Source organism: Trichosurus vulpecula, chromosome 5 (genome assembly GCF_011100635.1).
Source record: "Trichosurus vulpecula isolate mTriVul1 chromosome 5, mTriVul1.pri, whole genome shotgun sequence".
Lineage (NCBI taxonomy): Eukaryota > Metazoa > Chordata > Mammalia > Diprotodontia > Phalangeridae > Trichosurus > Trichosurus vulpecula.
Genome location: NC_050577.1, coordinates 192451074 through 192476706, shown reverse-complemented (window position 1 = coordinate 192476706; position 25633 = coordinate 192451074). Strand labels below are relative to the sequence as shown.

At 40.4% G+C, this 25633-nt stretch overlaps 1 protein-coding gene across 1 annotated transcript in view; it reads left to right on the top strand.

Moving 5' to 3' along the window:
• Positions 1–25633, top strand: part of ANO2 (anoctamin 2) — a 536951-nt gene that overhangs the window by 439481 nt on the left and 71837 nt on the right. The window contains exon 19 of the mRNA XM_036759072.1: positions 8185–8330. Within this exon, the coding sequence (XP_036614967.1) occupies positions 8185–8330 (146 nt within the window). The remainder of the gene's footprint in view (positions 1–8184; positions 8331–25633) is intronic.

The window sequence follows — 25633 nt, the reverse complement described above, 5'->3', positions numbered from 1 at the left end:
TTTGAGTAATGAGATCAGAAGTCAAATTGCCAAGTACTGAGGAGTGAGAATCCTGAACTCTGCTAACTTGTAAATTTATCTATCTAGTACACATTCAAGATCTGGGAAGGAAACAAACAAAAAAGTCTGGATAGACAAAATTAATGTCACAAAGTTTATTCACAAAAACTCATGAATTTTATTCATAAGCGAGCCCCTCAGGCCCATACTCACAGCTTGTTTACTCTCATTTTACATGTAATTTTAATGTTCATGTTATCTGATTGCCAAGCCTACAGCAAATTAGAAGGCACATGGCCTTGAGCATAGTAGATGCTTATTAAGTGTTTATTGAATTGAATGGAAAATAAAGTAAATTGGAAGGGGGATGTGAGCCTGTTTTAGGAAGTAGTGAGGAGTAGTGCTGACAGTCTTGAGAACAGAGGAGGAGACAAAAACCATAAATACTGGACACAAGATCTCAAATAATGAGTAGTCTAAAGCCGTTTAATGGAGGGGCAAGTATCCCTTCCCGCTTCAGTGGGCCCTGAATGTTTCTCTGTATTATAGAGTAAAATAATAGCAGATGTTCATAATAATGGTCTTAAGTTGTCAGGAACAGGTTGTTATGTTCAGTAGACTCTATTTACAAAGTCAGGGCAGCATGTTTGAAAATTATGCTTGGGGTCATGCTTCTTTATGTGCTTACAGACTTTCTTCCCATCAACCCTGCCTTCTACTGCTACACTACATACGTGCAAAAAGTGGCTCCCTAGGGTTCATGCTTGGTTGTTCTTTGCAGATATGGGTTTGGGTTCCCAGAAACAAGACTTGCCTGCTAGGAGTCTGCCTGTGTCCCTTTATGTCTTACATCTCTGTTCCTGGCAGAAAAGGCAGAGGAGACAAAGAAAACATCTTCTGCTTGGTTTTGTGTTCTTCTTCTCCTTCCTTTGGAAGTGCTGGCATTGCCCTATTGTGTGCGTGGGGTACTAGAAGGAAAACGAGACCTAGGGTCAACATCTGAATTTTTAACTACCCTTGACGGTATTAGCCATGATTCGGTCATGTCCGTTCAGTCCTCTGTCTTCCTTAGTTTCCTCATATGTAAAATGAGGAGTTGCATTTGATGACTTTTAAGGTCCCTTTGCGATCTAAATCTTATGATTAACTGAATCTAGTCTATGAGGTATGAACAGAAATTAGGTTCATAAGGAGATGCATGCATGACAATAATATGAACTGATTTCCAAGGAAATATAGCAAGACTTATGTACCCGGCTGAGTAGTGAGCGGCAGTAACAACTATTACCATAGCAATTTAAGGTTCCTTAAGTGTTTTCCTTACAACAACCCCATAAGGTAGGTAGAATGGGTATTATTTTTTCCACTTACACATGAGAAAACTTAGGTGTATAGAAGTCAAATGACATGGTCAGACCCACAATCAAGTACTAGAGCCATTTTTGAACCCAGGCCCCCTGACTTCAAATGTGATGCCCTTTCTTTTGTGCTGTGATATCTCTCAAAGTAATCACCTTGAGGGGTTGTCAGTTTATTCCATAGGTATTGGCATTGCCTAAAATACGTTAGAACTATCTTCAGAGCCTACATCATGTTCTCTACAGTCTTAAATCTTTGTCCTTTGAGGATAGATTTGATTTTCTACATCGGTCAAAAGCCATGTGGAGCCAAGTCTGGTAAAGGAGATGGGTAGAAAAGTAGAGTTATGTTACCTTTGATTAAAAGCAAGTCAGGATTACAATAAGAGGTGTGTGGGTGTGGGTCTGTATGGATGTGGGTGTGTGGGTATGTGCCTGAATTCTTAAGACATTCCAGTGGAGAATTCCACACACATTGAGAAATAAAAACATTATTAGATTACATTCATAGACTTGAGAGATAGAACAGATTATCTGGTTACAACCATTTATCTTACAATGAGGAAACTGAGGAACAGAAAAGTTAACAATATTTCAAATTTATGTGGTACTCTATAGCTTACCGATTGCTTCCCTCAGAGCAGTCTTATGGAGGAGGTAGAAAAAAAATTGATGAATGTGATTACTGAGGTGTTTCCAGTGATCTTTTAGAAGTGGTGGGGTTGGGAAAGCTAGATGGTTGGCATAATGACAAGCCCTGGAGTCAGAAGACCTGAATTCAAATCTAGCCTCGGACCATTACTATGTGGCTCTGGGCAAGTCACTCAACCCCAAATACCTCAAAAAAAAGGGTGGTACTTCAGATCCAAAGATGAGCAAATGTCTCTTTTTTTTCAAAAAAGAAAAAAAGTGAATGCATCAAACTGTCAGTGTGCTTGAAAAAACGTGTTTGTATCACTCTCAGCTTCCTATCATCTACAAATTTAATAAGCATGCAATCAATACCTTGATCCAAGGCATTAATTAAAAATATTATATATACATATGTATGTGTATTTATGCATGCATATATCTATACACACATAAATATCTATATCTATCTATCTATCTATCTATCTATCTATCTATCTATCTAATCTCATCTCCAAGGACAGAGCTCTGGGGTATTCCACTAGAGCCCTCTTGTCCAGCATTTAAAACCAAAGGGTTCTGTAACCTTGAGAAGTGATCTCATCTACTCTCCTCCATTTCTCCCCTTGCCTCCTCATCGAATCCCAGATTCCATCTGGGAAAGTTCTTCATTAGTCCATGCTGCCTTCACGTTTGTCCTGGGTCTGGTTCTTGAGATGCCTGTGAAGATAGTGGCTGCCACTTTCAACTCAGAATGGAAAAATAAAATGTTGCAAGGCAGGCAATAAACTTGGGGTCATTAAGTGCTATGAGTACAGCAATTCAGCTAATGAGAATGTAATAATAGATAAAACTTGGTAGTGTGTCCTGTCCTTACAGACTATCCATACTCACGCATCTCACTGGTTTCATGTCCTTAAACAACTGTAGCAGATGCTGTCCAGACAGTCAGATAATTATAAACATCATGGACTACAGACCATTAGACTCAGGGTCAGAGCCTAACATGTATCGACAGATTTTTTAAAGAAGTCTTCATGTATGGTAAGCAGAATGAAAGAACCAAATCTTGTGCTATTTACAGCTTGGGATGATTTTTGCCCCTTTTCCCATGTGTTTCTACATCTGATTATTGTAGTTCTAACATCTGCTTGAAGCAAAATGGGTTTTGAATACAGATTGTGATGTTAACCTTAGAACTTCCCTCTTCATGGCCAGACCAGCCTCAGAAACCTCTTGTAGGCAGCCGCAATATGCACATATCTCCACATTTGAAGTCTCTCCAAATTCAAGTTCAGCCTTTGCTGGAACACATTTGAAAAGAAGCACTTCCATAGAATCATGGAATCTCAGAGTTGGAAGAGACTTCAGAGGTAATGCAGAAAAATCATATGTAGACAGGAATCTCCTCTACATAATACCCTGACAATGGTCAACAGGCCTCTGTTTGAAGACTCAAACCCACTATCCCACAAAGCAGCCCATACCACTTTTGGATAGGTCTTTTCTCTGGAGTGCCAAGAATTTTTTTTTTTTTGTGAAGAAGAGCTGAATGCAACTTTTAAAAGTTGCTTTCTTAAGTGGACCATTCTGTTAGGCAGTTCCTCGTGACAGAGGATAGAAAGGTGATATGTCATAAGTGAAATGTGGTCCTTTCCCAGATTATAGCCCCAAATAGTTATTAATGTGAAAAACAGAGGCAGTTTGAAGTCAGGAGACTTTGACCCCGGTCTCAGCTATGTCATTTACTAGCTTTATGACCTCAGTCAGGTCCCTTAAACTTACTGCATCTCTACTTCACATGTCTTTTATGACATAGAGATGGCAAACACAATGGAAGACAGAACCAGGATTCATAAGGCTCTTTATAGGCTAGAACATTGATCCAAATCTAATAAGGTAAAAGTTAGTAGAAACAAATGTAAAGTCTTATACTTTGGCTCAAAAAATCAACTGCATAAGCACTCAGTGGTAGAGGTATGGCTGAATATCCAGGAGATTTTGAGTACTGCAGTTCAATATGCATTAACATTGTGATATGGCAGCCCAAAAAATAATAAAATCTTAGCCTGCTTTAAGAGAGGCAGAGTGTTTAGCACTATATGAGTGAGAGTCCTACTGGGTATGATAAACACTTGCAGCTATATTATAGAGAGAATTCTTGTTCCCATATAGGTTGGGACTTGATGGCCTTTTTGGTCTCTTTGAACAGTGAGAGTCTGCAGTTCTAATCAGAGGGATTATTTAGTCTTCTTTATTGAAAATCAAGATAGCAAAATCCCAAGTTTTAGAGTTCCAGTTTTATATAACATGTACCCCAAGCATCGCAAGGATTGAGCTAAAGCTGCCATTACTACTACATTTGGACAACCCCTTGAGGAAGTGTGAGATCAAAATTTCCATGCCTTCTAGAGGAAATTCTCAGGAACTTGTCATTAAAAGGGGACAGGAAAGCACAAATGAAAAGAAAAGGGGGGTAATATCAAAGAAATCATTTTAATGAGAGAGTGTATCATATGATCAGAATCATAATCTGGAGTTTTCCAAACATCCCATCTGTATGTTATAACTTACAGGATTTCTATTAATTCCTGCTCTGGAAAGACTTGGTATTTTTAAAATTTCCTTGTGGCAGCTACTCTTTCCTGACGCCAAAGAAATTTTTGGAGAGAGCTGGGGGTTAGGGGTGAGGAAGGGTATGTTAGTTATTTTTTCATTGCACCATTAAACACATTCTTATTGGACATCCATTAGTCAAGTCAACAAATATGTATTAAGCTCATTGCTATTATTATTATTATTATTATTATTATTATTATGAACCTACTATGTGCTAGGCACTGTGCTTAGTACTGGGGCTACAAAAAAAAACCAGTTCCAACTCTTGAGGAGCTCCCAATCTAATAGAGAGACAACATGCAATCAACAATGTACAAATAAGATAAGCACAGGATAACTGGAAGATAATATCCAAGGGAAGACAATAAGATTAAGGAGGACTAAGAAGGGCTTCTTACAGAAGGTGGGTCATTAGCTAAGATTTGAAGGAAGCCAGGAAATGGAGATGAGGAGAGCGTTCCAGGAATGGGGTCAGATAGCAAAAATGTTCAGATTTGGAATATTATAATCTTGTGTGAGGACCAGAAAAAAGGCCAGTGTTGCCAGTTCATAGAGCACATGGGAGAAAGTAAGATGTAAGAAAACTAGAAAAGTAGGAAGGGGCTTGGTAACTGATTGGATATATAGAATGAGAGAGAGAGTAAGGAGTTGAGGATGTCACCTTGGTTGTAAGCCTAGATGATTGGAAGGATAGTGGTACCATTGATAGTAATAGTAAAATTAGCAAAAAAAAGAAAGGTGTTTTTGGGAGAGGGAAAGATAATGAATTAATTTTAGACATGTCAAGGTTAACATGTCAAAAAGTTTTTATGTTTAACTTAAATCTCTACTGCTTAAGACCAGATTTCTGGGCTATGGCTCAGGGAGCAGAAGGAACGTGGCTTGCAGAGGTTCAAACATATATTTTCAGTAGCTCAGCATCCTCGTTAGAATCATAGAATCATAGGATTCAAAAGTTAAAGGAATCTTAATAATTAAGCAATCCCAGCCCCTCATTTTGCAGATGAGTTAACAGAGGCCCATGTCTTTTATGACATAGTGATGACAAACACAATGGAAGACAGAACCAGGATTCATAAGGCTCTTTATAGGCTTGCTTGATTACAGATGTAGTGAATAGTGATGTTAGTTAGGATCTGAAATCACCTCCTGTGACTCCGATTTAGCCACTACTTCATGAATGATCAAGCCACCTATGAGCCTTTTTCAAGGCTCCTTCATATCCATTTTTTGATATTTTTAAAACAGGTATAGCTTAAATAAGACACAGGTCCCTCTGAATCTAATGTACTTTCTCCACCCCCACCTCCCAATCATTAAATGTAAGCTTCTTGAAGGTAGGGATTATTTTTGTCTTATGTTTCTAGAACATAGACAAAGCACAGTCTGAAACATTAAGCACTTAATAAATGCTTGTTGTTTGATTGATTGATCCGTGGACTCTCCTATTGAAGATCAGATGACTTGACAGTGACAGAAGTGGGCCCTGAGCAGGAGTGAATTGCTAGCTGATAGTTAAAAAAAAAAAAACCAGCACCATCAACTCATACATACACTCACACGAGGCAGATTGAAATCTACCTTAAACTTAACTCCAACCTTTGCTGGAACAACTTTCATAAGGATTTCACAGAATCCCAGAGTTGGGAGAGACTTCAGAGGTCTTCCAGCTAAATTCCTATCTAGGTAGGAATGCCTTTTATGCCATTCCTGGGCTTTTTACAAAGAAATTGCATCAGCTAGATTAGGCCACCATTTAAGATTGAAGCTCTTAAACCTAAAGACTCTAGCATCCGAGAGAGACAAAAACTGCTGTGAAAACTGGAAACTGGCATGGCAGAAACTAGGCATAGAACAATATCTCATACCCTATACCAAGATAAGGTCAAAATGGGTACACGATTTAGACATGACGGCTGATCCATAAGCAAATTAGGAGAACAAGGAATAGTTTGCCTGTCAGGTCTATGGGGAAAGGAAGAATTTATGACCAAGCAAGACATAGAGATCATTATGGAATATAAAGCAGGTAATTTTAATTACATTTAATTAAAAAGGTTTTACACAAACAAAACCAATACAACAAAGATTAAAAGGAAAGCAGAACTGAGTCAAATTTGAAGCATACGAGTCATTCCCCAATTGATAAATGGTCAAAGGATATAAACAGGCTATTTTCAGATGAAGAAATTAAAACTGTCTGTAGTCATATGAAAAAAATGCTCTATATCACTACTCATTAGAGAAATGCAAATTAAAACAATTCTGAGGTACCACATCACACTTATCAAATTGGCTAATATGACAGAAAAAGGAAAATAATAAACATTGGAGAAGATGTGGAAAGATTGGTGGAGTTGTGAACTGCTCCTACCATTCCGATGAGCAATTTGAAATTGTGCCCAAAGGGCTATCAAACTGTGCTTACCCTTTGATCCAGCAATACTACTTCTAGGTCTGTATCCCAAAGAGATCATAAAAATGGGAAAAGGACCTACGCATACAAAAATATTTATAATACCTCTTTTTATGGTGGCAAAGAATTGGAAATTGAGGGGATGCTCATCTATTGGGGAATAGATGAACAAGTTGTGGTATATGAAAGTAATGGAATATTATTGTACTATAAGAAATGATGAGCATGTGGATTTCAGAAAAAACCTGGAGACACTTACATGAATTGATGGTGGGTGAAGTAAGCAGAACCAGGAGAACATTGTACACAGTATCAGCAACATTGCATAATGATCAGCTATGACAGACTTAGCTCTTCTCAGCAATATGATGATCTAAGACAATTCCAAAAGACTTGTGATGGAAGATGCTCTCCACATCCAGAGAAAGAACTGAGTCTGAATGCAGATGGAAACATTCTATTTTCACTTTTTTTTTTGTTTTTTGTTTTTCTTTCTCATGGTTTTCCCCTTTTGTTCTGATTTTTCTTTCACAACATGACTAATGTGGAAATATATTTAACATGATTGTACATGCATAACCTATATCAGATTGCTTGCTGTCTAGGGGAGGGGAGAGGAGAGGGAAGGAGGGAGAAAAAATTGGAACTCAAAATCTCATAAAAAATGAATGTTGAAAACTATCTTTACATGTAGTTGGAAAAAAATAAAATACCATTAAGTGGAAAGAAATAAAAAAAAAAGATTGAAGCACTGCCAACTAAGCATCCCTACCTTGGTAAAGACAATCCCCACCTACTCTATTCCTTTTTTAAAGAAAGGCAAACTTTGGATTCATTTCTATCTTTCCAACAATGAAAATTGTCTTAAATCCTCATGTTCTTTTTTCTTCTGTGGAATGGGAAAGATAGAAATCCTGGCAGGGCAGTCCCTGCCCCAGAGTGATATAGTCAAAAGAGAATCAGAGGGTTCAAAGTTATGACCATTTAGCCTCTGAGAGTTTTGGTTTCCTCTCATACAAAATTGGAATAGTAATGCTTGCATTGCCTTCCTTTTATGGGGTTTTTGTAAGGAAACCAACTTGCAGAGCTTAAAACACCATATAAACATGAGTTGTTATTCTTACATGTAGCCTTTGGTAACTGGCCCATTTCTGTCCTCAGAAAACTCAAGAAACTATTCCGAAAGCTGAAGGATGAGACAGAGCCTGGAGAAACTGACTCTATGGAATTAAAGCAGCCTGAGCAGTGGGACCTGGACTATAGCTTGGAGCCATATACTGGATTGACTCCCGAATATATGGAAATGAGTAAGAACTCATCTTCACCTAACGAATAAAACTTGGGTGGGAACTGTGCAAATAACTTGTTAGGCTTATGTTTACAGATCTGTTTAGTCTTATTCAGGATCCTATATTATTTTCATAAAAAGAACTCAGGAATTCAAGTGAAAAAAAACCTAGGATCAAGGCCTAGGTCTGCTACAAACTAACTGTATGACCATGGACAAGTCCATTCATATTTTGGTCTCTTTCCTTATTTAAAATGAGGGGATCGGACTAAGGATCTTTATGGTTTCTTGTAGCTTTCTCTGTTTTCTATGGTCACTGTCATTCAAATTCCTTATAGATCAGTAGCGTGGTATAAAAACCAAAAAGAAAACCTAATACAATCTTGGGCTTCATTGAGAAATATAACTTTCAGGAATGAAGAAATGATTGTGCTTTACTCTGCCCTGGTCAAATCACATTGGGAATATTGTGTTCAATTCTGGGATCTACATTTTAGGAAGGACAGTGATGAGATAGAGTCTCTGCAAAGGAGAGAATCTAAGATGGTCATTCGAGGATCAGAGAAAGGATCTGGGGATTGTTACTATGGAGATGTTTGAGGGACCCTCATAAAGAAGACAGATTAGACCTATTATGTTGGAAGAAGAAAGAAGGAAGAACTGGTAGAAGTTGCAAAAAAACAAAGTTTGGTTTGATGTCAAGAAAAGCTTATTAATAATTGGAAATATTGAGAAATGCGATGGACTATCTGGGGCGATAATGGGTTTCTCCCATGTTGGAGGTCTGCAGGTAGCCACTACATTACCACCTGTGGGTTATGTTGGATAGATATATGACCTAAGTATAAAAAAGTTCATACATAATCAAATTAGAGGAGAAGAGAAGGAGAAAACTTGCACAAATACTGATAGGGAAAGAGTTTTTGACCAAGCAAGGGACAAAGATAGTCATAAAAGAAGGAATGGAAAATTTTTATCACACAAAGCTGAAAAAGTTTCGACAAAAAATTCAATCAGAATCTGAAGGGAGACAGTTGGAATATTTTTGTAGCAAATTTCTCCCATAAATGTCTGATTCTAATACATACATATATGTATATGTATATACATACATATACATGTATATATGTGCATGTATATACATGTGTACATATCTAAATGTGCATATGTATGATGTATGTATAATTCCCCACAAGATAGTCAAAGAATATATAGTCTTCAAAAGAAGAAAGCAAGTTGTCAACAACTGTCAAAAATTTTCATATTACTAATAAATAAGATAAATGCTAATTAAAATAACTGAGGTTCCACCTCATGCCCATCAGATTGGCAAAGATGACATAAAAGAAAAAGGAAAATTTTTGAAAGAGCTATGGAAGGACTGGCACACTAATTCACTGTGGGAGGAACTATGATTGGTCCAATCATTGTGAAAAACATTTTGGGACTATACCAAAAATGATACTCAGTTTCATGTGCCTTTTCACCAAGTAACATCACTACTAGGACTCAAAGAAATCAGAGAAAGAGGGCAAGGGACCCACATATCATAAAAATATTTATAGCAGAACTTTCTATTGTCACAAAAAACTGGAAACAAAGTGGGTGACTATTAATTGGCAAATGGCTGAGTAAATTATGAAAATGTAATGGAATACTGTTGTGTCATAAGAAATAGCAGATTGTGTGAAATGGGCAGAATGTTAACAGTTTATATGATAAGCACAATAATGTCAAGGAAAACAATTCTGGAAGGCTTTGGAACTCTGATCAACGCACTGGCCAATTGTGACTCAGGAAAATTCTTGATGAGACATTTATTCGTCCTACCTCTTGGCAGGGAGGTTAGGCACTAGAGGTGTAAAACGAAACACTCATTTTCAGCCATGGCCAATGTATAAATTTGTTTTGCTTCACTATAATTGTTTGTTAAAAGGAAGGGCCTATTTTGGGGGCCAGGAATAGTGGATAGTGATAGTGAACCCAGTTCCTTTGATTCCACATGTAGCACTTTTCCCACTGTGTCATGATTCCTCTACTTGCCAACAATGCCTCCATTCTAAATATTCAAAAAACCTCTTTTCTAATCCTTCACGTGGTAATGACATGAGGAGCTGAAAAGGACTCATTCTCATGAGGCTTTACTCGACATGAGGACCATAAATTAGCCACTTACAGATATGTGACAATGAATGTAAAAAGCTATCAAAAAACATTCAAATAGTGAACAGTTATTGGATATTGTTTTGGGACTCCCTTCCCCCACTCATATGATGCAGAGGAGGCTTTTAATAAAATGATGACTTTAGTGAGCAAAGGGGACAGTAAAATAAAGCAGTGGAGAATCAAGCTTGAAAAGACATTTGAGTTCTTGTCTGTTGAAGAGGTTAAGGAAAATTCCTGGCTGGATGCAGCAGACAAGAAATATGCTATTGATGGTGAGGCTATATTCCATCAGGCAAAGAGTGCCTCTACGTATGTCTAGATGTCCAAGACAGGATATCTCCCTTGAGACTGATGTCAGTGTCACATCAGACACACAAGCCAATGACAGGCCCATTAGGTTCCAGGAAGACAAATCAATGGAACCTCATAGAAGGCAGTGTTGGAACAAAACCAATTCCATCTTCTCAAAGTGAAAAGGAGAAAGGCCAATTGAATCAGGCAGAAAAGTGCTGTTTGGTGGCAGGCATAGGACAAAGTAAATCTTGGCAGAGAAACACATCTAGCCCAACTTATGAACTTTCTCGGAAGAGGTACAATATCCCCTCAGGGAACAAACATGGAAATCTGAGTTACATGGGAGTCAATGGCACTATATAGTTGGATGACCTCTAATATAATGAAGAGGGACTGGCTTGTGGGGAGCTCAGTGGAAATGCTTTTACACTTTTTAGAAGTCTGATTCCAAGATCCCAGCAATGATATGGCAAAAGTGCTTACAAAAATCTAGAAAAAAATTATTTGGGGACAGTCAAGTACTAAGTCATGCATATTTCACATTGGTTGCACCTACATATCAGCACAGAGGTGCAAAGCCATTTGACTGTGCATTGTGTGAATGCTCAATTATGGAAATTAATAAAACCTGGAGCAGTAATGCTTCACATGAAGGACCAGGTCATGTTGGAGTGAGTGCACACAGGCCTCAAATATAAAAAAAATCTGTTTCAGTTGTTCAGTTGTTTCAGTTGTGTCTAACTCTTTGTGACCCAATTTGGAGTTTTCTTGGCAAAGACAATAAAGTGGTTTGTCATTTCCTTCTCCCGTTCATTTTACAGAAGAGGAAATAGGCAAACAGGGTTAAGTGCCTTCGCCAGGATCACGCAGCTAGTAAAGTGTCTGAGGCTAGAGTTGAACTCAGGTTCCCCGACTACAGACCCAGCACTCTATCCATTGTTCTACCTAGCCACTTGACTACATTTGGGCAACCAAGAATTTAAGCAGAACCTACCTAGTTCTGAAGAGCTATGATACCATAAGTGATGCAGAAAATAGACCAAGGGGCATCTCAAAAGAGAGCCACTAGGAAATCCCTGTCAAATCTTGAAAATAAATGACCAAAGAGCTCACAGAAGTTATAGGCAAAAAGCCTTCTTCATTCTGTTGGAGAAGGGAAACTAGACACATGTGCCAGGGTCTGCTCTGGTACCTAGGAGACCCACTATAGTGGTGCTAAGTCTGAATACATATAGTAATGTCTAGTCAAAGACACCAGGTAGTGAGTTGTAGCCATGTCAATGAGGGGATAACAGCAACAATGAGGAAAATACCAGGGCTTCATAACCAGAAAGTGGTTCCTACAGGTGTTTCTCTGAGCTCAGGGACCACCTGGGGCTAATGTGAAACAATTCTGTGATTTTGCTGCAGGAGAGTTCATGCAGAGGGTGAGCACAAAGGATTGTTGTTATGCCAAGGTCAGGGCACGGCTTGCTTGCTGGGCCTTGGCGCTGGAAAACAGGGTGTCTCCTAATAGTAAAAATATGGAAGTGAAAAGACAGGAGTGGTCTTGGCCTGGGGATCCTGACATCCCACATGCACATAGTTCAGAAATTCATGTGAAAATATAGATCAAAGATATAAGATGGAACAAGAGAAGAAAAAATTGAAATGGAAGCTTACAAGAAAGCTTTGTTAGAGATTCAGGGGCAACACTGATCTCCCGAGAAAAGTACCGGACCAAGGGAACAGAGTCCATGAGAAACTGTTATACACACACCATCATCTGGGGAATATCAGGAAGGCAGACTTGACCTCTGCTACCACTGTGGAGAAATGGCTGTAGACAGGCTAAAATCACTTGTGAACAGAATGGGACCTTGGTACTTCAGAAGCTGGTACTTGGTACTACAGGGCTAGTTTCAGAGAAAAGTAGGTGAGGTCAAGGAAAGAGTTTGCCCCACTCCCTACCAGCACTGACAGTGTTCTCATAAACAATTCCAAGTAGCTCTTTTCCTGCACTCCTAGGACCTTGCATGGAGGTGACTGAAAATTGAGACTATGCATTGCATTGCTCTCCTAGACAGTGGAGTGCAACTGACCACTCATTTTATGAGAAAGATTTAAAGAAAATAGTTATACAGCCCCTTGTAGACTTCGGCTTTGGCGATGAGTATACTGTCTGGTATATCCCAGATGTACTCAAACTTTTGATACACTGAAGTGGTTTTGGAATTTTTCTGAAGATATTGCTGGTGTCAATAAAGTAACAGAGATTCTGGTGCTGGTTTGTCAGACCGTTTATGTGTTAATAGAGTGAACGCTTCAATGGGAACCAATTCCAATCTGTTCTGAACACTAGCAGTATTCTACAAACAAGCTGGGACTCATTTTGACCATCCATGCAGCTTGTAAGGAGGTGTGCAGGAGGACAGAGGCAAATGGTAACAGTGAGCATCACAAGGGCATCCTTCAAAGACTGAAGTTGACTCTAAGACATTTGCCTCTGGAGATTCCTTGGTGCCAAAGGAATAAAAGAAGCAACTGAAGTGGAAGCTTAGCATGAGAGTAGGTGTGTTCTTGAATAGGTTGGAAGAGGTACACAGGCAACAAATCACAAAATCCAGTTCACTTACTCATAACCATTTGGGAAGAGATCTAGAAAGATCATTTTGTGATGGATGACCTCAGAGAACATCTCAAGAACGTGCTGGTGAATGGTATCATCTCAGAGTCAATTATCTCTTATAGCGATGGTACCAAAGAATATGAATGAATAAGATATGATATGAATATGAATGAATAAGATAAGTATATAGACCACTGGACTTTGAAAAAGAGGACCAGGTCTACTCAGCACAGCAGCAGCCCTTCTTCCTCCATAGCAGTCAGCTATGACACCCGACTCCCCAGGAACTATGTCAAAGGGACCCACATTGATCTTGGCACCACTTACTGCTATGTGGGAGTCTTTCAACATGGGAAAGTGGAGATTATTGCTAATGACCAAGGAAACAGGACCACCCTAAGCTATGATGCCTTCACTGACATTTATTGGTGACACTGCAAAGAATCAAGTTACAATGAACCCCACCAACACAGTTTTTGATGCCAAACATCTGATTGGTCACAGATCTGATGATGCAGCTGTACAGTCAGACATGAAGCATTGATCTTTTATGGTGGCGAATGACACAGGCAGGCCTAAGGTCCAAGTGGAATACATAGGGGAGACTGAAAGTTTCTATGCAGAAGAAGAATCTTCTATGATCTTGACCAAGATGAAAGAAACTGCTGAAGCTTACCTTGGGAAGACTGTCACAAATGCTGTGGTCACAGTACCAGTCTATTTCAATGTTTCCCAATGTCAGGTCACCAAAGATGTTGGAGCCATCACTGGTCTCAATGTGCTTTGAATCATCAACGCACCAACTGCTGCTTGTGGCTTGGACAAAAAGTTTGGTGCTGACAGAAATGTGTTGATCTTTGACCTTGGAGGTGGTACTTTTGATGTTTCCATTCTTACTGTTGAAGATGGCATCTTTAAGGTCAAGTCCACAGCTGGAGACACCCACTTGGGTGGAAGGGACTTCAACAACGTAATGGTCAACCATTTCATTGCCAAGTTTAAGCAGAAGCACAAGAAGGACATTAATGAGAACAAGAGGGCTGTTCACTGTCTTTGCACCACTTGTGAACGTGAAAAGCATACCCTCTTTTCCAGTACCCGGGCGAGTATTGAGATTGACTCCCTTTATGAAAGTATTGACTTCTATACATCGATCACCTGAGTCAATTTGGAAGAGCTGAATGCTGATCTCTTCCGTGGTACATTGAAGCTCATGGAAAAGGCCTTAAGAGATGCCAAGCTAGATAAATCGCAAATTCATGACATTGTCCTGGTGGGTGGCTCCACTGGAATCTCCAAAATCCAGAAGCTTCTACAAGACTTCTTCAATGGCAAGGAGCTCAACAAGAGTATCAATCCTGATGAGGCTGTTACCTACAGTGCAGCTGTTCAGGCTACCATTTTGTCTGGAGATAAATCTGAGAAAATGCAGGACTTGCTGCTGTTGGATGTCTCTCTTCTTTCCCTTGGAATTGAAACTGCTGGTGGAGTTATGACCGTTTTGATCAAACGTAATACTACCATCCCCACCAAGCAGACATAGACCTTTACCACCTACTCAGACAACCAGCCTGGTGTGCTTATTCAGGTTTATGTAGGTAAGAGAGCAATGACAAAGGATAACAATCTGCTTGGTGAATTTGAGCTCACAGGAATCCCCTCAGCACCCAGGAGTGTTCCTCAGATTGAAGTAACATCTGACATTGATGCAAATGGCATCCTCAGTGTTTCTGCTGTGGATAAGAGCACAGGCAAGGAGAATAAGATCACCATGACAAAGGACATCTGAGCAAAGAAGACATTGAGCGCATGGTGCAGGAGGCTGAGAAATACAAGGCTGAGGATGATAAGCAGAAAGACAAGGTACCTTCCAAGAATTGTCTTGATTGAATCTTGTGCTTTCAACACGAAGGCCACCATAGAGGATGAAAAACTGCAAGGCAGGATTAGTGATGAAGACAAATAGAAGAGCCTTGACAAGTATAATGAAGTAATCAACTGGTGGGATAAGAACCAGACTGCTGAGAAGGAAGAAGTTGAGCATCAGCAGAAAGAATTGGAAGTCTACAACCCCATCATTACTAAGCTGTACCAGAGTGCAGGGGGCATGCCAAGAGGCATGCTTGGTAGGTTCTCAGGGGGTGGAGCAGCCCTATCTGGAGGTGCTTCTTCTGGATCCACCATTGATGAGGTCGACTAAACACACCAAAAGAAAGCATTCCATGCAGCGTTCCAAAAACTGAAGGACTCAAATTTGTAGCCAAAGCAGTAGCTGTTTAAAAGTAACATTTATGCTACTGTGTAAATCTGGGTGTTCTGAGTACTTGAGTGTGTGCAGAGGGAGAAAAGTGAACAACATTGCACTTTATCAGTACTGTAAACAAGTGGAAATTCAGTTCTTGTCTTGGAGAATAAAATCTATTTAAAAATGGCAAAAAAAGAAAGAAAAAGAGGACCAAAGTGGATCAGTACACCATATCAGGGACTCAGGATGTCCTCAGTTATCTATTAGGCAGCCAATGTTTTTTCTGGGTTGGATTTGTGCAGCAGCTACTACCAGATTCCTATCACAAAGAAAGTTAAGAAAAGACTGCTTTCATCCTTCTAGGTGAGTTTTACCAGTTCAAATATATGTCCCAAGGCATCTCAGGAACACAAGCCATCTTCCAAAGACTGATAGAGAAAGTAGGTGGAGACATGAATTACCTTCAAGTGTTGGTGTACCTTAATATCGTCATTTTTGGGAAGACCCTAGAAGAACATAAACAGCTTTTACAAAAGTGTGGGATTAGGTAAAAGAAAATGGCCTGAATCTTTAATTTGACAAGTTCCAATTTCTATCAGTATGTGGGTCACATTGTATCACAACTGGATGGGAACATGGACCCAGAAAAGATAAAACCACTCGACTTGGCTATGGTTAAGGAATCTTTAAAATTTGAGGACTTCTTGGATTTAGTAGATACTACCAAAAATTTGTTAAAATCTATACTAAACTACTGAATGACCTCACTCAAGCATATATGATTGAAGAGGCAAATAAGCAGAAACACAAACACAAAGGTTTTTTTTTTCCTCTCCAAAACCAGCAGAGCACTTTGAGGACCATTGAACAGACAGATGTGAACAAGCTTTTAAAGTCTTGGTCTGCTGCCTCACACATGTGCTGCTGTTAGCCTATGCTGATCCATATAAGACATTTGTCATGCATGCAGATACCAGCTTGGAGGACTTGGGAGCAGTCCTGTACCAAAAAAGTGCTGGTCACATGAAACCAGTTGCATTTGCTAGCCTAGGTTTAGGCAGCATGCATTATACTCCATCCACAAGCCAGAGTCTTTGTCTTTGCAATAGGCTGCCACTGAGACTGTGTATGGAGCAAAATTACAAATGGGGGCTGACAACAATCCCCTGACATATTTTGATAAGCCCCAGTCTGGACGATGAATTGATGGCAGCACCAGCTATTCATGGTGCATTCACTACCATTCAGGAAATACTAACGTTTCAGATGCAGATGCCCTGTTCAGAAGACTACAAGGCACCAAAGCTGTGGTAGTGCCTAAAGAAGGGAGTGAATGCTGTATGTAGCTCCCAAACAGCTGGACTGCAAGTAGATGATAGTAGAGCTGAAAGCCTGGACTTCCATCAGAATGCATACCAGTAGCATTTGTGAATCTCACGTCATTAAACCAACCTTCTTTAGCTTTCTGTGGATGTCTGGGCCAAGAGATCAGGTGGTTAATGAAGAGCTGCATGAAGTAATAGAGGCAGCTGGTGGCTCAGTGGATAGAGCACTGGGTCTGGAGTCACAAAGATCTGAGTTCAAATCTGGCTTTAGACACTAACTGCATGATTCTAGGTTAAATGACTTCACATTTGCCTCTATCCACCAGAGAAGGAAATGGTGACCCACTCCATATCTTTGCCATAGGCATGCTATGGTTCACAGGATCATGAAGAGTCAGACGTGATTGAATGACTGAACACCAAACATGAAGGACCAAGAAGTGTGGTGGTGATGGCAAAGCAGTCATACCAGTCTTTGCAGGCACTTTCCCATTGAGACAATGGCAGATGTCGGAGCTGATCGAAGGAGTACTACGTTGAACTGTTACTAATTCCACTCACAGTACCAGGAAACAATTGTTGCTACCCAAGGCATATCACTCTATGGCTATGAAGTTCTACAGATAATTTTGGACATATCGGTTAAGAAAGGACTTTAGATGAAAAAACATTACCGGTCCAAGAGGGCCACAGATAATACCAAAAAGTATGAAACTTAGACCCTTTGTGTGCAAACAAAAGTTTTTCTAATTCATGTTGCTTACTTGGAAAATATAAGTACTAGCAAGCCTTTTGAACTTATCTGCATTGACTTCCTCTCTCTAGCAGGAAATAGCAAGGACATAAGTTATATATTGGTGGTGATGGACTGCTTTAATTGATAGTCTCAATTTATATGCAGCAAGGCTCCAGAAAGTCTCCACAACTGACAAAACGTTGTGGAAAATATTGCTCAGTGTATCAGCTTCCTGCCAGCATCCATTCAGATGAAGGCAGAGATTTTAAAAACATGTAGTTCAAAGAGATTTTGGCTCTAGCTTGCATCAAGAAGTCTCAGACAACTTTTACAATCCTCAAAACTGGTGATCCCATGATCTCTAAAAGGACCATTGTTATTATCATTATCATTATTATCATCATTTGGGAATATTATTGTCTTTAGTTAGTAAACATTAATTGAGCTCCTACTCCGTACCAGGCACTGTGCTAAATGCTGGGGATGCAAAGGAAGGCAAAAGATAGTCCTTCCCCTTGAGAAGATCACAATCTAAGGGGAGGGGCAGGGAAACAACAAGAAAATAAATATATACAAACAAGATGTATGCAGGATAAATAGAAAATACTTAGCAGAAGGGAGGCACTAGAATCAAGAGGGGTTGGGAAAGGCTTCCTGCAGAAGATAAGATTTTTTTTTTTGGAGGGGAGAAGGCAGGGCAATTGGGGTTAAGTGACTTGCCCAAGGTCACACAGGTAGTAAGTGTGTCAAGTGTCTGAGGCTGAATTTGAACTCAGGTCCTCCTGACTCCAGGGTCGGTGCTCTACTCACTGCGCCACATAGCTGCTCCCAGAAGACAAAATTTTAAGTAGTACTTGAAGTCAAAGAAGTCAAGAGGTGGAGGTGAGGAGGAGTGTTCCAGACATGGGGGACAGTCAAAGAAAATGCCTGAAACAGAGAAATAGAGTGATTTGTTCATGGAATGGCAAAGACCTCAGTGTCACTAGATCAAAGAGTACATGGGGGCAGGGGTATAGAGTGTAAGAAGATGGGAAAGCTGTGTGTTTGTATGAGGGAGTGGCAGAAGGCATAGGTTATGAAGGGCTGTGAACACCAAATGAGATTTTATATTTGATCCTGGACATTAAAGGGAACCAGTAGAGGCTTTTCAGTACAAGAATGACATGGTGAGACCTGTGCTTTAGGAACTGCTGGCTGAATGGAGCATGGACTAGAGTAGGAAGAGACTTAAGACAGGCAGACTCACTAGTAGGCTATTGTAGTAGTCCAGGCATGAGGTGATGATGATGGTCTGCAACAGGGTGATGACTGTAATCAGAGGAAAGAAGGAGGCATGTTCAAGAGCGTTGCAAAGGTGAAAACAATAGACCTTCAGAAACAGATAGGATTTGGTGAGTGAGAGATACTGAAGAGTTCAGAATGATGTCTAGATTGCAAGCATGGGGGACTGGGGGGAGGTGTGACCTTTTTCAAGTTACTAAACTTCTCTGAACATTAGTCTCATTTGGAACAGTGGCTAGAGCACTGAATTTGGAATCATGATGATCTGAGCCTCAGACCCTTACTAGATGTTTGACTATGAGCAAATCACTTACTCTCTTCAGTTCCCTCATCTGTGAAATGGGAAGATAATTACACCAACATCCCAGGGTTGCTGGGTGGATAAAATAATAATTGTGAAATGTTTTGCAAATCTTAAATCACTCTATAAATGCTAGCCGTTATGTTTATTGTTGTTGTTATGTTAAATAACATTCCCAGGATGGTACTGCCAATAATTTTAACAACCCATTTCCATAGCCCATTAAGATTTATAAGGTTCTTTCCTCCTAATCCCTGGGTAAGCCTGAGAACTGCAAATCCTATTTCCATTGTATTTATAGATAGGAAAACTGAACCTCAGGGAGTTATGATTTGTCCTCTGCTCTTGTGGCCTCTGCTCCTTTTCTCACTGACTTCTCAACTCTTCAGTCTGACTTTCAACAGAAACTGCTGCCTCCAAAATTACCAATGATCTCTTAGGTGCCTAGTCCTTCTTGACCTTTCTGCAATATTGGACACTGTTGAGTTTTTGTGACCCTGCTTTCGCTTAGTGCTTTTACCTGTCTGACATTTCCTCCATCTTCTTTTGTGGATCATCCTTAGCTGTGGGTTAAGGCTCTTCCTGGATCTCCATCTTCGTTCCCTCTCAGCGATCACATCACTTCCCATGGCTTCTCTATACATGTCTGTACAGATGACTCTCACATCAAGATATCCATTCCTATTCTCTCTCCTAAACTGACTCATATCACCGACTGCCCATTGGTTGTTGCAAATTGAATACCCGCAGGGCACTCAGAGTCGACATGTCCGAAATAGGAATTATCTCTCTCTTGAACCTTGCCTGTATTCCAAAATTAGGGCACGACCATAGGTCCAGTCACCTAGGTTTGCCACTTCATAGTCATTTTCAATTTCTCAGTCTCCCTCACCACACACATATCAATTCAATTCTCAGTTTTTTTTTATTTCATTTCTGCCTGTCACATCTATCCCCTTATCCGATAGTCACCGCACTGGTTCAGCCCCCGATCATCTGGTTCCGCCTGGAATTTTGCAGTAACCTCCTAATTGGTCTAGCTGCCTCTTATCTCTCTCCACTCCACTCCACTCCAACCTACCTTTTCAGCTATAGTATATATGATTCTACTCCATGGAGTCTCTGATCTAGTCAAACTGCACTTCCATTCATATGACATAGTATGTCCCATCTCTTGTCTTTGCATGGACTTTTCCCATCCTCAGAAGGAACTCTCTTCTCACCTTTACCTCTAAGAAGTCCTTCCTTCCTTTAAGACTCAGCTCAAGTAGCACTTCATTCCCCCCAGGTTCTCCAGCTACTAGAGATCTCCCTACCAATTGCTTTGTATTTATTTTTTTAATATATTGTGTATATTCTATAATTATGTATCTACATGTTGTCTCCCTCTGTGGAATGTAAACTCCTGGAGGGCAAGGGCTGGTTCACTTTTGTCTTTGTCTGGCACTTAATAAGAGTTTAATAAGTACTAGTTGGCTGGTTCACTGAGTAACAATTGTACTACCTTCCTCACAGGGTTTTAGTTAGAGGAATCCTTTGTAGACTGTTGTTACTGACTTGTTTCAGTCTTGTTCAACTCGCTGTGACCCTATTTGGGGTTTTCTTAGCAAAGATACTAGAATGATTTGCCATTTCTCTCTCCAGCTCATTTGACAGATGGGGAAACTGAGGCAAACAGGGTGAAGTGACTTGCCCAGGGTCATGCAGCTACTAAGTGTCTGAGGCTGGATTTGAATCCAGGAAGATGACTCTTCCTGACTCCAGGCCTAGCATTCTATCTCCTGTCCCACAGTCTATTAGAGGGGATATGATATGCAGGCAGCAGAGGGAGATTCTGGAAATAGTGATGGGGAGCAAATAATATCCCCACTTGACTAGTGAGTTTGGGGGTAATGAGTACAGCAAGCATTACTGGAAGGGGTGGCTAGGCAAGCTGTGCCATTAGGAGGGAACCAGTTCTCAGTAAGAGCCAGAAGTTGAAAGGAGTAGGAAAGTAAAACATTTATGATGAAAGTTTGTTATCTATGGAGCACTTTTTCCAGAGAGCCCCTTGGAAGGAGTGGCTAGCTTTAACGTGGGATGTTGGGAGGTGGTAGTGAGTTGAGGGATAGGAATGAGGGAGTAGGTACTAGGAGATAGAGAAAGGGACTTATACAGGGTGTTCCTAAAGTCTGGACACATAGGCAAAAATGCATATTTTCAAAAATGAAATTAATTAAATTTTCAGCAACATTTTATTTAATTGGAATATTAACAAATAACATCTTCAAAAGGATTTCCATCATTTGTGATGCAAAGGTTGATGAGCTTTACAAGATTCACATGAACTCGATGCAGTACTTCCATGTTGCTGTCAATTTTAGCAAATCACTCTTAATGCGTTCAATCAAGTGTATTGCATCTGTTATTTTCACTGAGTACACCTTCTCCTTTAGCACACCCCAGAAAAAGAAGTCAAGGGAGCTACAGTCTGTTAATATTCCAAATATTTCAAAATATGCATTTTTGCCTATGTGTCCAGACTTTAGGGACACCCTGTATGATAGCAGGAGTTTCAGAATCACTGGGTGAAGGATGGTTTTACCGGGGGTAGTTTGTTAATCATTGCTGAGTGAATTCAGGAGGGTTATTTAACATCACTGGGGTTGCTTCAAGGTGATATGTTCTCAGGGATAGGCAGCTCAGGCAAGTGGACCAGGAGAAAGAGCTGATTCGATAGTATTTCTCTCTTATCCCTGAAGGCAGACCAGGCCAGGAGATTGGCAGTGGAGCACTCTTCCTGCCCTGTGGATGCCAGTTATCCCCTTTATAGACTTCCTCTTAAGTCTTATAAAATAACCGCAAACACTGGGACCTTAGAATCAGTATGGTAAGTAAAAGAACTTCCTCCCTGGCATGTACACAGTGAAAGGAAATCAAATTCTTGTTCATAGACCTTGTTGTGGCACCCAGGTGAGATGAAATTTCACATACTCCCTTTTCTTGCATAGAGATGAGCATGGTTAGGGTTGGGGATCAGAAGAATCTGACCCGATTTGGGGATACATCTGAAAGTGGTTAAATAGACATGTCCCCCTGATGTGTCTCATGTCCTGAGATTAGCAGAACTCATTTGGCAGAAAGTTTCAACTCGTTTTCAGGAAGAGGGCCAGTGACGTGAGATACTCCCTCCTCTGTCCTGCTCTATGACCGAGCCCCAAGTCTCTTGCTCATTTATACAACGTCTGGAGCTAAGTGGATCGCTGTTAATTTGTTGCTCAACAACAAGTGAGCATCTTTTCTTTGTCATCTTATTTCAGGCTTAGCTTTTTATCTTTTTCTCTAACACCACTGCCCTCTACCTGTCTAGCCTAGCGATTTAAAGTCTAGATCGTACTGTAGACAACAGGGCAGGATGGGTACTCAGAGTACATTGAGGTCCCTTCCTTTTACAAATGAGGAAGCTGAATTCCAGTGACATTAGGTGATTTAGCTAAGGTCATATGGGCAGTACATTTCCAAAGCAGGATTTGACCTCAAGTACACTGGTTTTTGTCGCCATCATCTCAGATTATCTACGTGTAAAATGAAAGAATTTGAACAAATTCTCTTTAAGGTCCCATCCGTTCTAGCATTCTTTGAATTTATGATTCTATCTTACCCACATCCCCTGGTAATCCTGGAATTGCTTCTAACATTTCCCATTTTAAAGCTAAAGAAATATGAGTATGACTTCCCTTTACCCTGTATAATTAGGGCCTCCTTCTGCATCAGAGATATATTCATTCATTAATCTATTAGATTCAACAAGCACTTATTGAGTGCCTACTATGTGCAAAGTGCTAGGGAAGATACAAAATGAATAAGATGTATTTCTTTACATGCAGGGAATAGGAGGTACTTCCAGTGACTGTAATGGATCAAATAATGTTTCAAAGCAAAGGTTTTTCTGGCTATAACTTTCTCCACCCTGCTCTGGGATCAAGTCTTTGGTGGAAGTGAATCATAGAAATAGTTTGCCTGCTGAGGCATGGATTTTAACCTGAATTCCAATTAGAGGGCTCACCCTCTAGCTCCATAGGAGTTCATCAAGACTGGGGTCACACTTCCTAAGTAAAATCTTACTTCTCTATGCTTGCCTGAACAGGGAGGCATTATGGATAGTTACCCATTCTCTTCTCCCTTTGCTTCCTTCAAACACCTGCCTGCTCACCCATCATCCTTTGAGTTTAGAGGTGATTGTCTGAAGGAGAAAAATATCCTAGTCTAGAAGTCACCCGGGAAGCTACAGACAGAGCTGAGACAAGAACTCGGGTCTCCATGGTGAAGATGCCCACAGGAACAACATGGAGCAGGGAGAATGGGGGACAATGTTGGTCCTCTCTCCTTCTGATCAGGGCAGACCTCCCAACCTCTAGCCCAGTGAAACTGAAGCTGCCTGCTCCCTCGACTGTGTCTGACACTGTGATCCCACAGTGTTCCCCACTCAGCTGTCAGCTTCCTTGCTGAGCAATCCGGACCACCCATGTGGACAGGAAGCACGCTGAGCTGCTCGGCTCTGAACCTGTCAGCCTGAATGGCCCCACAAGGCATGAGGAGAGAAGTATTATATTTACATTTTTTTTTCTAAATTGAGCTGGAACACAAGTACCAGGGGCAGGGGATGGGGAAATGGAAAGGAAAGGAGAAAAGTGCAGGTTATAATCCTAAGGTAGGACCAAAGGGAAGATTAGGGAGAGCTAAGGCTTCAATGGATCACACAAGGGACATTTGTAGTGGGATGGGGAACTAGGGTCGCCAGCCAGAAGGAAACATGAAAGGAAGGAATTAGTCTGGGAGACTTGGAAGGGGAAGCCACAAGGGAATCTCCAATATTAGGCCTCTTTCCCAAAGAGTTTATTAAAAAAAAGCAAGGTCACTCATCCTTTTTGGCTGAGGGACAAAGATCCAGGACCCCTGGACATACTTAAATACTAAGCATTATAGTCCTTAGGATTGGTAAGATTATTTTGGCTTTCACAGCACTTTCTTTGAATGTTAGAATGGAAGAAAGAGTATTAGAGTTCATCTAATTGGGGCCTGCACAAAGTACTGCCCACAGGCTGCACGCATATGTTGTGCAGGGCTGTTTTATATCCTCTACATTTTTTGTGGGCCAACCAAAATCCTTTGGTGGGCTGCAAGCCATGCATGGGCTGTATGTTGTGCAGGTCTGGTCTAATTCAATCCACTACCATTTTATCAATGAAGACCAAGAGAGGAGAAGTGTCTTGCACCAGAGTATATGAGGAATTGGGGGCAGAGATGGGACTGTGACAGCACTCTATTTACTGCCTTAGGGTGACGTCTTTCTCCAGGAAATTCTTCTATTGTGTTGTCACAAAGTGTGTTTTCTGAAACACAGTACTATAAATTGTTTTCTAGAGGGAAGAATTTGAAGTAGTTCAAAATGGACTTTTCTTGGACCTCATCCCAGTGGCTTTAGTGATAGTGGTACCAAAAAGTACATTGTAAATGGGCTTATCTTTAATGAAGTCCTACAGAGATATATCACAGATTACAGGTTAACAAAGCTCATTTTCCCTGAGTCTTTTGCAAAAGGAATTGTCAGGTTATGTGTCTGATTTTTTTTTTATTTATAAGTCTTGGTCACCTTATCCAGTGGATAGCCAGAATACAATGCAATAAGAAGGTTGCATGGTTCTGAGGTAGGATCTTACTAAACATTTCACAAACCTATTTGAATTCCACTTCGACTAGGACAGCCACTATCCCCCCTGACATGGCACATGGCAGGAAAGTGTGTAGAGATAACAAATGATGACATGTTTTCCCCCTTTCTACATTTACACAGCCACCATATTTGTTTAGACCTTCATCCCCTCTCACAGATACTATTTGGTCCCCCTGCTTGCAATCTCTCCCACAGCAATCCAGCTTTCATGCACCTGCCAAAGTGCCATCCCCTACTATATTAACTCCAGCTTTTCCCTCTTACCTTTTGTATCAACCAAAAACTTAACTCCTCTTTTTGACATTTGAAGCATATAACAACTTGGCTCTATCTTGCATTTCTAGCTTTCTTATGCATTATTCAGTTTCCATACACTCTATGATCTAGCCAGTCTGTCCTTCTTGGTCTTCATATGTGATGCTGTACCTCCCATCTCTGGCCCTTTGCATGAGCACTTCCTTCCCACCTCCACACCTTGGAATACTTGGTTTTCTCCAAGAGTCAATTCAAGAACTACCTTCTACTAGAGGTATTTCCTGGCTCTACCTCCCATTTTCCATTGCCTCCCTCCTCCAAGATTACTTTGCATCTGTTTTGAATGTTTTTTGAATATAACATTCTGTCTCTCTCTCTCTCTCTCTCTCTCTCTCTAT